Raw genomic sequence first — 15,886 nt, 5'->3', positions numbered from 1 at the left:
ATAACTGATCAAGGGTTAAGCACTGCACAATTTGTGTTTTTAATTCAATTTTTTGCGTATTCAAAATTATGGGATCATCTTTTCATGTCATATTTAAACATAAAAATCCATAACTATTGTTGTGACCGCAATTGTAGTTTCTTCTGGGTTGCGAACGGACGCAGTTAATGTCATTGCCAGCAGGAGGATGCGATGCGAGGAGTTTCGCAGGTGGAGGAGCCGAGGAGCTCCATAAAATGACGACAGACTTGGCGTAGCCGGGCGATGGCCTACCGTCAGCGGAAAAATAATTAAACGTATACAACGTGAGGAGACTCCGGCTTTATGAGGCCGTAATTGCTGGCAGTTGTGGGAAAAACTGGGAGTGGGTGACAAACCGGGCGAGGTTGTGACAACTTTTCATCGACGGCACTTAAAAGTCAGGCCAAGTCGTTGGAATTGAAATGAAAAATTAATGCGATTGTAAAAATTGTTATGTCATGTGTCGCGTAACTTTACTCCGGGCTATATGTTACGTTATGTTATGTGAACCGCCTACGCGAATAGTTTATGATCCTGCCGCCAATAAAGTGTGTAAGCGCAGAGGACCCTGGCAAAGGACTCACCCTCACGCAGCGTGACTATGTAGTAGGACTCCTTGGACGGCGGACTGATTCCCAGCTTGTTGACCGCCAGGAGACGAAAGCTGTAGACGGTGAAGGGCGTCAGCCCGGTCACCTGATATGACGTCGCATTCGTTTTAGTGTAGATCCTGGCCAGCTGCTCCCAAATGCCGTCCTCGCCCTCCCTGAAAAGGATAAAGCAATCATCAAATTAGCACACTTGGAAATGGGGCTCTATCTTTGTTTTAACTAATTTTAGAGGTCAATTATGTCATCACATGTATTTTTATTGATTAGCTAGGAGGTCCTTTTTATAAAGTATTTATAGTTTTCAATTTTGTTTAAATAGACAGTTGATTCTGTTATCATTATAATATTTTATTATACAACATATTTATACCAGAGAATAATTCAGTCAAAGGCAACAGGAAGGAGACATTGACCTATAAAGTATATATATTCGATCAGCATCACCAGGAGAGTCGATAGCCAGTCCGTCTGTCCGCGTCCGTCTGTCCGTCCGTCTGTCCGTCCGTCCGTCCGTTTCTACGCAAACAGTCCCTCAGTTTTAAAGCTATCTGCGAAACTCCAAAAGTTGTCTTTCTATGCAGGTAGTATATAAGTCGGAACGAGCCGGATCGGGCGACTATATCATAAGCTGCCATATAACGAACGATCGGAAAAGCCAAACTTGGTGTTTTAAAGTTAGGAAGTGAGATTTTCTATGGGTTTTATTTTGGCTAATCAATCCGACCACCGGATTTCATAAGGATCGGACTACTATATCCTATAGCCGCCATATAACTGATTGATCGGAAATGCCATAACTTTGGTGTTTGTAAAGTTAGGAAGTTGGGATTTTCATGGGTTTTATTTTGGCCAATCAATCCAACCTCCAAATTTCATAAGGATCGGCCGACTATATCTTATAGCTGCCATATAACTAAACGATTGGAAATGCATAACGTTGGTGTTTTAAAGTTAGGAAGTTGGGACTTTTATGAGTATTAAGAATGCATCATAGAATAATTTTGGAGAATATAATTTATGGAATGTTCTGCAAGGGTATATCAACTTCGGCTCCGCCCGAAGTTAGCTTTCCTTTCTTGTTTATAAAATATTTTCAGTTATTACAGCGCACGGTTAACTTAATATGAAATAACAGAATAACTCAACCTTATATTATTCGATTTCGAATTTCAATGGCTTATTGACCCCATTAATTTTAAGTGTATGTTGATGACTCATTCAGGGGGAAAATTCAATGAACAATTAATCGAGCAAAAGGGATGAGAGCAAACAAAACATTTTGATTCGGCCAAATTATTTGAACGAATCATTTCATTATTGTGCATTTATATTGCAATTACCAGCTCGATTGCCGCACACAAGCACGTCCATATAAATAAACTCAGAGATCTATATTTTACGGCTGCAGTCTGCCGGCGGTGAGGAAAAGGGGACAGAGCGGTTCCAATATACATAAACCATGGGCATAAAATGCATTATGAAAATTTATATAAAACGGATGCGGATTTGCATGACACTTGCGGGTGGTTGGGTCCTTTTGGGAACCGTTCCTGAAATGTGTCCCGCACATAGGCACTAAAATATTTATGCCACTTTCTGCCGTTCACCCACCTACGTTTGCGCCCAAAAAAAAGAAATATTTGTATTCCGCCGATATTGTTGTTGGTGTGCATATAAATTACTCGCAGCCGCTCGCACAATGAACATTTTTCATGGCACATTTCAAAGTGTAGTAAATTTTGGTTTAAACTCACATAATTTTAGCATATTTTTTGGCACATTCTGTTTTTGGGTCCTGCATAAATTTTGCGCCCGGCGAACCCCATCTAAAGTTTGATTTTAATGGGGCTTACCGATTCGGTGCGGCTTTTATGGTGTGATTAAAAATTGTTTAAATATGAGCCGATGAAAAATGTTCAACATTTCATGAATGGCGACAACCAATAAAAGGCACCCGAAAAAACGGCCATCGGAAATTGTGTCAAAAAAATGATTAAAATTAATAAATGCGTGCGAGCAGCTTCCGCGTTGAGAGGAGCACATCTGTTTGCGTTGGCAATGGGCATTTAGTGAGTGCATGTAGTGCATATACATATATATATACATATATATCCCCGTATCGGGGCCATCGGGACATGGGGCCTGCGGACACGTTGCATTCGATAAAAAAATTGTTTGGCGACTTTATGAAGCATGGCAGCGAGCGGCCTCCCATCATCTGGCCCGAATGAAAAACATATGAAAAATGCTCTGGACCTGGACCTGAAACCCCGGGTCCAAAAAAATCAAAAGGGAGTGATTCTCCGCCGGCGTGGGCAAAGTAACCACAATGGCAAATAAATTTGCGGCCTTTCCACGGACATGTATTGGATGCTTTTTGCTGTTATTCCACTGATGTTGTTTTTCCCCACTCGTAAGCTGCTTTAAAAATGTTTGCTCACTTTTTTCCATATTAAGCAAATGAATATGAGTTATTTATGCATCTGGGAGAGTTTGTGTTTGCTTTCCATGGGTATCGCTTCTATACGGCCGAGGGCTGTGGGCCAAGGTTCATGCACGAGTTGTTGAAACAGGACAATTTACTTTCGGCACGAGTCCTTAAAGATAATGGACAAATAGTGGTCGAGGGTCTCAGTAGATAAGTCAGGAACATGGTTAAAAACCCACAATTTGTGCCCAAATTTTTGGCAAGAAGAGAGGACTGTTAAATATATATTTTATTGTCATATTATAAGTGTTTCGTTTTTTAAATATTACGGAAAAATACTGTAATTTTAAGTTTTTTTAACTTTGTAATAAATAACAATTCCTTATTAAATAAAATTGTGTTTCAAACGTTCTTTCCATAAGTTTCACAGTAGCTTAAAATATATTGTTAAAAACAACTTTAAATGTGCAGTGACATCCTAAAAAAAAGGTGTACACATGTTTACGCATCTTAATAAACAATTTTCAATCACCAGAGAATTCATGAATATTTCAAATAACCCAATTGCGGTGTTGTTTTTTACTTCTTCCAATTATAAGTGTTTTTATTAACTTTCCCAGTTCATTATGCCTTTAAACGTATTTTACATAATGTGAAAAGTAAAGAAAAAATAACTAGCAAATGAAAATGTTTTCATAAGCGCAGGATTTAATTAATTTTATTCGGTGTACTGCTAAAAAAAAAACTGAACAAACATGCAAAAATCAAGTGACGGAAAATGCAGCTGGGTGAGTTTCCGGGCCAAAAGAAATAACTGAATCATCAGTGGACATCGCATAATGATATGGACACTTTTTTTGCCGCACTATTTCTGTTTTGGTGAATGGAATCGAGCAACAGTATCCACAGCAGTTGATAAACATGTCATCTGTGGAGTGGTAAGCCGCAAAGTTTGGCCCAGTTTTCGGTTGACCGAAAGTTATGCCAGTGAAATATTCGAAATACAAAACATCAATGCATACGAGTATGTACGAGTATTTGCACACACATCCGCCAACTGATGACATTATCCTGCCTGCCTGCTGTGCAACAGTTGAGGGGGCAGCAATTTATGGATAGACTTAACGCTTGGCGGGGCAACTCAGCCCATTTCAATTGCATGGGAGCAAGCCGGAAAATCCAGCGTAAGGATGTCCCCATCATCATCATCTGCAGCTCGTCGACGTTGGCGTCTTTCAATTTCGATGGGAGCTCATGTGCATATTGAACTCTCGCCCACCCCTCCCCTTTTTCATATGCGCAAATAAACCGAATCAAGCGAAAATGTAAATAAGAGGCGTTGTGAATAAAGGAAGGGGGGTCCTCGACAGCATCAAGAACTGAACTCCCTCCCATGTCGATGGGAATTTGCATAAAATGCAGTCTGCAGCTCTACCGCGCTGCAGAATGAGATGGCGCTGGGGCAGCTTCATTTTGTGTACGCTTTGCCCAAAAAAGTATGCTATGCTGCGTATGAGCTGTGCATACACTAAGAGCATAAGTTACTGTTTTCCTAATTAAATTAATTTTATCTGCAAAGGCCTTTTAAAAATTCATCTACAACTTGTATGCTGACATTTCCCAATCTTCTCTAGATTTCAATAAAAATGGCTCATAAGTATTTACTCGATTTTGCTGACATAGCCTCTATATCTTTTCTCTTAAAATACCCCATTAAATGGACAATTAAATAATATAGTTTCTTGGCTTTGCAACTTGTTATCCCAAAAGTTATTAACTATTTTACAAATGAATTCTTTTTAATTATTCCTTATGCAATAATTTTCTTAAGACTTGTGTTTGTATATGCAAAGTCACTTTTGACTTACATTTTTTTAAGTAATTAAATCATATTACAACTTGAAAATGTAGTTGGATAATATTGATATTCGCATTCAACTTTTTCGAAATATTCCATAACACTGAGACTGGTCATTTAATAAAAAGTTTTCAGAGAATTCATAAAGTTTCTCTAAGTGTACGTGCACTTGGCAGGCGGCGGCGCGTGTTCACATTTCCTTCACTTGTTCGGTGTTTGTGTGGGTGCAGTTATTTCTTATTTTGCATAAATGCACCGCAGGCTCTGCTTTCCAGTTGGCTGTCATCGATTGTGCCGGGATCCCAGTGTCTTGTCGAGGACACGCCCTGGCCGCCACCGCCACCCCACCCCTCTCCCCGGCTTCTACTGCAGTTGATGGAAATTTATTGAAAAAGTTTCGCTTTTTGGTATTTTTTCCACATTTTCGCTTGGCCTTTGTACCGCGTTGGCGGCGCTCGCTTTTTATTTCATGCCCCGCATTGAGTTCAAGTTATTCGGAAAATAGCCAGTGCCGTACAATGCCAGACGTATGGGTGTATGTATGGGTGTATGTGCTCGACATAACCCGGAAAGTCTCCCGCCCCCCACTCACACACCCACACACACACTGATGCACAGATGGCTTTATACGCGCGCCCGTGTTTTCTTTTCTATTTAAATGGAGCACAAGTGAAGTGCGTATCCCCGTAGTCATGCATGTCGTCGTCATCCTTTTACATATTAATTAAAGTACTGCCGGACCAATGGGCGGAATTTGCGGTCCGAGATTCACAGTGGCAGCCAAAATTATAGGATCGTGATGCCAAATATAAGTATTATCTTAGTTGAATTAGTTAATTGGCATTAATTAATGTCTTAGGGATTAACTACTTGTGCTTAACAATGCATTTGTAGTCTTAATTTAATTTAATTAAGTTCAGCACCTGTATTTTATAAATTATTTACCATACCAATATCAATTTCATATTTTGAGTAAGAGTATATGTTAAAAAAGAACAACTTAAACTTTTTTTCCCAGCTATGAATATCAAGGTTTCATATTTCGGCCTCACTTGTACCTTTAAGCTACCAGTAAACGAATGAATTTAATTGAATGCGTTCGGCCTGCAGATGGGGATATCAGGTGGGCGAGACCAAGTGAAAGGTGTGGGCGAGGCCAGCTGCTTAGCATCCCAATGACGCTGATGGGCGCATTACGGCAATGATGTGCATCCAGCGTTTCGCTTTGCTAGCTAATTCATTAGCGCAATGGGGTCAGCCGCAGTTTGCATCCTTTGGCAAAGCGCCTTTGCATGTGTCAATCATGGCCGCGCGTCCATCATCGCCACAGACAGCTCTTCAACGCCCTTCGCCACCCACTGATCCAACAACCCACCCACCCATCACCCCAAGCACCCACCCACGGGCAGTTCATCAGCTTAAAACATCCCACTCTGGTGAGAGAGAGCTGGTCAAGTAGCTAGTTTTAAGTTTATAAGTTTATTTTAATTTGAAACTAGAACAGTCGATAAATATCAGCATTTTAAAATAACTTAAGTTTATATTATTAAGTACAATTTAGGTTATGATTAAGTGCAACCGCTAATAATTCTTATTAGTTCATAAGAAATTATCTTAGCAATATATTTAATATTATCTTAGCTTATTTATTAATACATTTTTAATTATATTAATTATGCATTTTAGTGAAGGATATCTGTAATAACTGTAGTAGTACTGTAAGTATAAGCCAAGTTGTATTTTATAAAATATTTAATATTAATATTTTTCATATCGAAATACCAATGTAAATGTGTAATGTTTTTTTATTTATGTCATTATGTTCAAATTAATTAACTCAGCCTTTGGCTTTGCGATTCTTTTCAGTTATATGGGTCTTGGCTTTTTTAAATCTATATTTTGCAAATCTACTTAAAGTACATTCTTCTTCGTGGCAACACTTACCGCGTTTCAATAATAAAATGGGTGACGGGCGCATTCCGCGGGTGCTGCGAGTGCGCCCAGGATAAATTCACGGAGCGTGATGTGAAACTTATCAACAATGGTCGCTCCGGCGGATCGGGCACATCTGCAGGGAAGAAACGAGAAAAGTGCCAGCTATCAGTGGAATGCAAATGGAAATCATGTCAAGGCGAGGGCGACAAGAATGAAAACAAGAGTGTGGAATCGAAGCAAAAGGGGGAGGATATCAGGGAACGAAGACATATCGGTAAATGAAATCTGGGGACGGCGGATGTTGGCCAAGTAAACCGGGAAAATCATTAAAACAGTTAAGCGTTTCATTAAGAAAGCAAGTGAGTAAACGTGAAGAGAAATATTTTAAATGAAAGCAATCGCAGTTCCTTGAGAATGTAAATTGAAAAGGTATAAGATGGGTTTCCGTGTCGTAAACATATCTGTTGATTGTTATAAAATAGTTTCAAAAATGTATTCAAAAAAAATAATTGTATTTTTAGAAAAAATATAAGTATTTTTAAAATAATAGCAATGTATAGCAACTCGAGATTTTCTTTAGCGTTTTTATAAGGATATAAAAAACTCACCCTGGACTAATAAATCCACGATGGCTTCTGGTATATGCCGATCGTTAACGAGGCATATATATTCCGATGTATCACTCGCTAAAGAGGGCGAAAACTGCAGGCCAAAGTTGTCCGATAAAAGTTGTATCTGCAACAAGATGAGGGAAGTTAATTATAACTCCGTTGGTCTGAAAATTCTAAATATAGATATTTAAGGCTTGACAACGTTCATGTCCACCAACATGAGTTTCCACTTTCAGCAGGGAAAACTTTTAAATATGAAGGAAACCTTAAAAAGCTCGGCCCAACAAAACAACAAAAAAACACTCCAACTCTGTCATCGACCCAGCCCAAAAGTTTTTCCTGTATCAGGCAAATTTGTGTTGCACACAAATTCAGCTATCTGACTCATATTTGAACTATGTGTCTTGCCTAACAAGAGCATAAAGCCAGATGCATTGATAGTGAATTCATTCAAGAATTGTTTTTCTCTTCTGATTTGCAGAAAATTTGGAAATTGCATGTAGCCGAAAGTAATTTCAATGCAACTGCAAGCATACCTGACTCTTAGGGAGAACTGAGCCTTAGTATGGATTTTCATCATAGATTACTGCGATACTGCAAAATGTATTTTTGGAGAATGTATGTCTGTTTCGAAACCTAATTATTTCATCCACATGGCCAGCAATCCATCTTCTAAGAGAGTATCTGGCCTATCCTCGCATGTCTGACCTGGTTATTTACTTTTGTGTCTTTTGACGCATGCATGGCCTCAAATTACAGAATTAGTTTCTATATGGGTTTCAGTCGATTGCTCTCTGCCGAATTGTTGGTCGACGTGCATTATTAGACAGGCCCCTGGAAAATATTTGCCAGAAATTTACCATGTGGAATTTTTAATTTTCTATGCGATTTTCCAGTAAACTCTAATTACATTCATCGCCCTTTTGGCCTTACATGACCAGAAAATCCGGATAAAAAAAGGGTAAAATAAGAGAAACTTGTAGAGGCAAATCCCTCGTCCTTCGGGCAAGTGGATCTCCTTAGTCCGCTTGGCTTGGGCAAACATGAATCATTTCTAGTCTCGGCCATAAAACAAAAGTTAATAGCTCAACAGGGTCCTCGGGCTCTTTGTGTGCGTGTGTATGTGTGTGTGTGTGAGTGTGCGAGGGGTCATGTGTCAGCTGTAATAAAATGAAGCAGCTACTGTGCCAAGGTGAAAAACTTTTAATACACATAATAGCCGGGCCAAGAAGCAGCCGCCGCACTTGCAGGAAACTTCGGCCCAAGAAATGCGAACCGAGCAGCGAAGCCGGATTGGGACCAACTTTGGCTGCAGCTCAAGTGTCCCAGTCTGCCATTTAACACATAGCTGGCTAGCCCTCTCCTGCAGCTAGAGTACAATCTTATTTCTACACTGAAAAAAATGTGGTTCCAATGTTAATAATATTCCAAAATATAACCCTTTTTCTTTGACAATTAAGACTGAAGCTAAGGCTTTCTAAATCGCCGGAATTCAAATACGTGTACTTATTTATGATCAATTTCTCAAAGTAGTGTTAAGTTTTGACTTTGAGTTAAATTGCTGTTTCGCGAACATTTACTTTCTCAATTTCATGTTAGACTCTATCTGACTGAAAACACCTTCCAGTTATAATTTATTGGTCTACAAAAGGTTCGACGTCTTTCCTTATTAAAGTTTTTCAGTTTACATTGCTTAGCGATTTGTGGGACAACAGAGTCTTGCTAACTAGAACTTTATTCAATCTCAATGGTATAATATTGTCCTAACACCCTACTGTTTAGTAAGCGTGTAAAGTTTTCGGATCCAAGGAAAAGGACATCTTATCTAGTCTCCTGCCATAAAGCGCAGTCAAGGAAACAACCTTAAATCTTGATTTGTACTAGTATTTCCCTCACAGATTTATTTTCTCAAAGTGCAGACATCTCGGGATTCTCCATCATCTTGTTCCCAACGAAGGGGCAACTTCATCATTCTGTTTGCGCCGCCTCAATGGCCCCCCGAGTGCGTTTAAGGCCATTGCAATCACTTTCGGCCCGCTTTGTTCCTCAAGGCTCCATCTTTTTCTGCCATCTGGCAGCCACTTGAACATTTTTTTGCGCCATGTCGCTTTTGTTTTAGTGCAACTATCAAGCATTTAAAATATATTAGCCGCGCCGGCTGCACTGCACTTGGTGACCCCGATCTCCCCTCTGTCCTCCATTGGCGGCCACTTAGTTGTCGGGACTTTCGCTGCACTTTCTTGTACTCATCGCCGCTGTCGACGGCGGAGGGCAAAGTTCAAACAGCCGCCCGGCAACCGGCCATCAATTATTTTAACAGCTTCGTTTTTGCGCCCAGGAAGGGCCCTATATATTGGGGGTGTTCGCCTGTCCGGGAGGAGCTGTGCTGAGTGTTGAAATGAATTCTGATATGACACTGGAGGGCCATTTTTGAGGGAAAACGGCAAGAAGGAGAATGAAGCTTGAGTCTTGAATAAATAAATTCGATTGAAGATATTTTACCAACAAATTTTTAGACAGAAATTTAATGGTAATTTATATTAAAAAATGAATAAAGGTAGACAAATTTCACAAAAACCAATATTTTTTAAGACTTATTTTATTCTAGAAATGAAGATGTTGAAAAACCATTTTCTTTATATTGGCTAGACGATTTTAGAAGCATTTATTAATAGTTTTGAGTGACATTTTTGTCAGTACATAAGGTCATTTTTTGTACTTACCCTTGGACTGTGCAGCAGGGGTATCCGATTGGCGAACTGCGCGATTGTGGTGGACGCCGTTTTCCACACGAGTGTGTCCACTAGCGAGTGCTCGTTGACCCCCGGACACGGAATGGTCACGTTTTTGCCCGCCTCGGCATTCACCTTTACGTAGTCGCGATTTGTGACGTCTGCAAGAAATAAATAAAACATGAAATGTTAATGTCAGGGTGCACAAAAAAAAAATCAAAAATTCAGTTTTTTTTCAATGGAAAGGTCTGTTAGCAAAGACTTTCAGTACGATTCATTAAAGTTTTTCAATAAAACCTGCGTTATATGAATTTATATTCACTTTTAGTGACCATTGACGAGTGAAATGTAATTGTAATTTTAAAGTCCTCGAATGAATTAATATAATAATTGTATAATATTTTTATTCGCTGTTGAACAATAAAGTTTAATTGGCGATTATTCTCCTTTAAATATAAATGAGGTTTAAAATTAAAAAGTTTAATAAAATCATATGCAAAGTAATTGACGTATTGTTTTGCTGCTACAATAAATATTCAGCAAAGTAATTCCGAATGCATTTAAAATTCAATATCTTTAATTTGTTTGTTTGTTATACAAACTGTCGTTTATTTGATTACATAATAATAAGATTTATGCTAAATTTATGAGCTTGAATGTCTGGCCCTTGTTGAAGTGGGTCATAAAAACATATAATGCGTAGACACTGCAGTTTTTTTCCCTGTATGAGTGCATATACCAAGACGAAGGAAAAGTGGTGAAAGCTTGCCAGAATTTGGGGCATTCCATTGAGAAAGTTCAGGCTGCGAGCTGCTCATAAAAGAGGAGCTCAAGTTATTTGGAAAGGAATATTTTTGGCACACAAAAGCGAAAAGCAGCCGCAAAATGTTTGGGCAAAATATCTGCCAGGCATTTTAATTACATAACATGTTTACGGAGCAGTGCTCACAGTTTGTTCGCCCCCACTCCCCCATATACCTCCATTATAAAATCCCCACGCACTGTGTGTCAGTTGGCAGTGTTGAAAGCAATTTCATGGTCTAAACTATTTGGTAGGTGGCCCAGCTGGTCACCTGAGTAAGGACCGGAGGTGGTCGGGCACTTCATGCATGCCGGAGCAGATCCATTCGAGCAATATTTGTTTTGGAAATTGCCAAAAATGCCCGGGCTACCTCTGCGGACGGAGCTCCAATTAAAATTATAGAAACAACAAATCGACTGACCAGCGGGCAGTTGGCCAAGATTCCAACGAACCAAAAGTAAGCAGCTTTGCCAGCTGCATCTGCATTTGGATCTGCATAAATTGCAAAGCGTCCGAGTGCTGGTAATAAGCATTAGGCATGACAGGGCTCCAACTTCAACTCCTATTTCGATTCTGATTCTGATTCTGGCCCCGCCACTTGCAATCAATTGAGAAATCATGCTGAAAACCCAAACGATTCCAGTGCCAATGCCAAAGCCAAAGCCAAAAACCCAGCCATTAGCCATGGCATTGGCAGTGGCAGTTGCAACTCAACTGGTTGCCACAACGACGACTGCATTTCGAGTGGGGTCACCACTTGCCCCATCCAGCAAATGGGTCGGTTCTCGGTTTTCGGTTCTCGGGATTCAGTTTTCGGCTTTCGTTGCTCTCTGCTTGGTTTTATGCATTTTTGAACCCTTCGCCCCTTGGTGATTACGAATTTTGCAAAATGAGTACTGCTTTTGTTGACTAAGCCACGATCATTTGGGTATTTATAAATTATCGATTCATTCATTGTCTTGTGCGCTGTCCCTCTTCAGAAATTAAATTTTTAGTCCCGAACTCTGTAGCTGAAATTTTGCATAATACGAAATACGACATTCGCTGTTGGGTCACTTTATGTGTAATTTATGATTTTGGACTGCGGCGTGGAAGCCTAAGGACTTTTAATGGGTGCACAGAGAAAAACCAGACAACCAAATCAAGTAAAAAGTAGTGAATATAACAAATTATAATAAAAAATTTTAATTTTATTGGAAGTCTATTCATAAAATATAATTGGTTTCGCAATCTTTAGTATGTGCCCCCAAATTTTTTCTCAGTGTCATTGCGGGAGGCGTGGCATTTTTGCATATTTCGCCGGGCGCATGCAGATGAGCCTGGCAGTCAGAAACAGAGGGCGAATCGCAGTTTAATTTCCTGATGCAATGGCCCCGAGTTCAGGAAACAATTGCACACAATTTATGGCTGGGCTTTTTTGACGACTCCCCGAAACCGTTTTCACAGTAGAAGTTGGCAATTAAGCAGCAAACAGAGCGACATTCAAACTTTCAGGCAGACAGACAGACAGACGGCGCTGTAAATAAATTATAATTATTTTGTGCCATTCAAGCGAGTGCCCAAGGGATTCGGTCTTCGACCACAGGAAAATTAGCCAACGACAAAATCAAAATAAGTAGTCGGACCAAAAAGGGGACCGCCCTCGGTTTCCGGTTCGTTTTGGATTGAGCTAATAATCAAATTGAATGCAACCCCCGACGACTCAACCGGCAACAATTAATTTTATTTATGTTGATTCTAATCAACGGGCGGCAGACAGTGGGATTTCGATTGGGATTCGCAGGCTGCCATGGCGAAGGATCCGTTGCCTTTGAAATCCTAGCGGAAAACTCGCCGGAGCGCATAAAAGATGAAAATATTGAATTTATGCTTCGGTGCTCGCAGCTTCAACGGAAACATTTTCCACTTCTCCCCTCGGAAAAATGCACTGCGAAATAAGTCCTAGACAAAAATAAATAGCTTAGTTACTAATCTAATGGAAGAGGAAAAAAGTTTAAGTGTACTATACAGACAAAGTTAAAACTTTAAAATGATTAAAGCATAAATAATAACCTTTTTAATAAATGACTCCATATTTCCCTCTGTGTACATTCACAGTACAAATATTGCAGCACTTAGCCGCGTCTGATTGTTTGTTCAGGGATCTCGTGAGCTCTTCGGACCGGTTGCCATGTCAATTGTCCGCAAAAACACTCTCTGATGTTGTGGAACATGACTGAGCTCGGTTGAGGAACTCTGCCAAAGTTGGACAAAGCAATGCGAGCTGTATCTCCCTTATAATATCCCCCTTTCGATGCTGTCTGCTCGAAAACTACTCGTATTGAAGGATCATTTGCATGGAACTGCATCGATTTGGAGAACATTTAATGCCTGGGACTTGTGAATGGAAAGCCATTTGGCAGTCCATCGGCAGTTAACCCTTTTGGCAACAACTTTCCCCTATTCGGCTTTCAATTTCAGCACATTCCGGATGTCATCTGTATATCTCGTACGTTTGTGAATGGTCTGTTGAAGCGGTTTTGTGCGTGTACCACCAACAAGTTGCAATCTTTTATGGCCTGCACTTTGAGATGCATCTATTTGGAAACCATTGCGATGCAGTTTTCCGAGGGCAATGGGGGAAAATGCCAGTCAGCCACTTGAGCCGCAGACTTTGAAGGTTCAAAGGGAGCATTGAATAAGGCTGCTCGCAGGAAACCTCCCCCGATTTCCCACATTAACCACCCCGGTGCGGTGCATCAATTTCAGGCGGGATTTAATTCTGGATTGGATGAGTAATTATCCAATTAAAATTGAAGTTTCGGCCGGACGATGGACCCTCTGCCATCGAACTTGCTGGCCATCGCTTCTCATAACTTAAGGCACGTGGCAATCGCGTCAGTCAGTCAACTGGCTGAAAAAGGACGACACATGCCAGTCTGCACTTGAAAAATAAAGGGGTTTATTCTTATTATTTTGGGTTTCAAAATAAAAATAAAATTTGGATGAGTACTTTGCATTCTGTATGAATATTGTCAACCGACTTTAGTTAAAATTTAATTTTAACTTTCAATTATAAGCTAGCAACCCAGGGACTATCTAAGAATTAGATTCGACTTTAATTTATTCATTCACACTTTTTTGTTGCAGTGTGTGCGCGTATCAGCGTTTGGCTGCCCATCTATCTGTCTGCCTGTCGTCCTGTCTGCTGTTTGTATAGACATTCTCTGTCATCCTGCGATGGCCACCGACTGCCACAGAAGCTGAGGAATAAATGCGTGTGCAGACATCGACGTAAAGGACAAGCGAGCATCATCGTGCTCATGACAACCCGCCCACACATACACTTACACACTCACACACAACAGGCAGCCAGACAATATCCCTTTTTTTATGCCTGAACGCAGCAAATAATGAAATTATGACAACCGACTGGAGGCGGGGGACTCTGAAATAAGATGGGCACTTCTTGGGATGACGAAAACGAGATAAAAGCTGACAAGTGGCGAATGTGAAATATGATTGAGCAGGGCCACGCCCCGTTTCTCCATGCCCCCGCGCACGAGCACTTAACTTTAACTAGGCAACTTGAAGTGTTTCAGCCTTGGGTAAACATATGTATATGCGATATCCAGACGAAACAGACGGCACAGAAGCCCTGCTTCTGCTGCTGGGCCCCCAGGATCAGTCAATAATGCTGACATCAAATTGAAGCCAAGCTGATGGCAACTGTCAGGCAAATGTGTTTCAATTTCGTTAAACTTCGGGCCAAAGGATAGCGGAGGGTTAAGGGTTAAGTGTGGGTTTTTGGGTGATATGCGGCTGGTTCCCGTACCAATAGGCCCAAGGATTGCTGATTGCGGGTTGCGGGGCAACCGACAGTCGGCGGCCAGCGGTAATCCCTTCCGTTTCATTACACAAATGCGGCTTAAGGGGAAAGTATGTATTATAAATACCTACAACAATATGAAAGCCCCATAAAATACGAGGCATATTAAAATGCAAATAAACCAAGGGAGAAACCCACACATCCATACTCACACACGGCGAACAAGTACACAAAATTGGTCAGCAGCGAAATTCACATACTTGATATTTTAAAATAACAATCAATTTTTTAAAAATATTTTGACGCATCTGAATTACTACATGCTTTGTAAGGGAGTTAAAATATTTAAGAGAAAACAGGTTACTTAATATCTACGTTTATTTATTTTTATTAAATATTCTTTTTCCGCGTGTATGGATGTTCAAAAAGTTCACCGCACCAGGTGTGTGAGGGAAAGCTCTCCGCCAGGCCTCTTTGTTAAATTGATATAATTAACCGAGCCCCAGCGAACTGAAACCGGATTGAATGCCTGAAAATTGATCGTAAAGAATACGCTGGATATATCCAGCTCGCCTCATTATGGCTGCATACTTTTCGCGCCCAGTGTTGCAGCCTTATTCCTTATTTTCCGCAGCCGAGAGCCGGCAATTTGGCGCACAAGAGCGTTTTTCTTTCGGGCCACACTGACACCATATCCCCCCGTGGATTTTCCGACCCGAAAATTCAAATGGAAAATTCTGCACATTTTGCGCTGTAAATTGGAATTGCCAGCGGCTAAAGCCGAGGGCCGAAAGCCGAGGCAGGTGAAAAGTGAAAGGCTCAAATGCTGTTGCCACTTTGCCCGGCGAATTTGAGCATTTGAGCGCTTTTTTGCTAGTTTAGAAGAGCCCTCCATGTGTCCCTGTATTTGAGAGTGTGTGTGGGTTATCCTGTGAGCCTTTTGTGTATGTGTTTGTGTGTGTGTGTGTGTCGTGGCTTGGAGCTTAGTGTAATTAAAGCTAAATAGCCTGCATAATGAGAAAGTAATTAGCAATGTTGATGCTGCTCGTTATTTCCTCTTACACCCCGTTTTTAAATGTG

At 40.5% G+C, this 15,886-nt stretch overlaps 2 protein-coding genes across 2 annotated transcripts in view; one reads left to right on the top strand and one right to left on the bottom strand.

Moving 5' to 3' along the window:
• The window catches only part of LOC108042333, a 79,805-nt gene extending 72,972 nt beyond the window's left edge, over positions 1-6,833 (top strand). The window contains exon 5 of the mRNA XM_044459191.1: positions 6,785-6,833. The gene's annotated coding sequence lies outside the window, so the exon portion shown is untranslated. The remainder of the gene's footprint in view (positions 1-6,784) is intronic.
• Positions 1-15,886, bottom strand: part of LOC108047687 (tyrosine-protein phosphatase 99A) — a 123,858-nt gene that overhangs the window by 69,022 nt on the left and 38,950 nt on the right. The window contains 4 exon segments of the mRNA XM_044459190.1: positions 606-787; positions 6,863-6,986; positions 7,462-7,588; positions 10,188-10,357. Of these exon segments, the coding sequence (XP_044315125.1) occupies positions 606-787; positions 6,863-6,986; positions 7,462-7,588; positions 10,188-10,357 (603 nt within the window).

The sequence above is a fragment of the Drosophila rhopaloa genome, unplaced genomic scaffold (genome assembly GCF_018152115.1).
Source record: "Drosophila rhopaloa isolate 14029-0021.01 unplaced genomic scaffold, ASM1815211v1 contig_178, whole genome shotgun sequence".
NCBI classification, from domain to species: domain Eukaryota; kingdom Metazoa; phylum Arthropoda; class Insecta; order Diptera; family Drosophilidae; genus Drosophila; species Drosophila rhopaloa.
The sequence above is the reverse complement of the archived record's forward strand: the minus strand, read 5'-3'. Positions and strand labels throughout refer to the sequence as shown.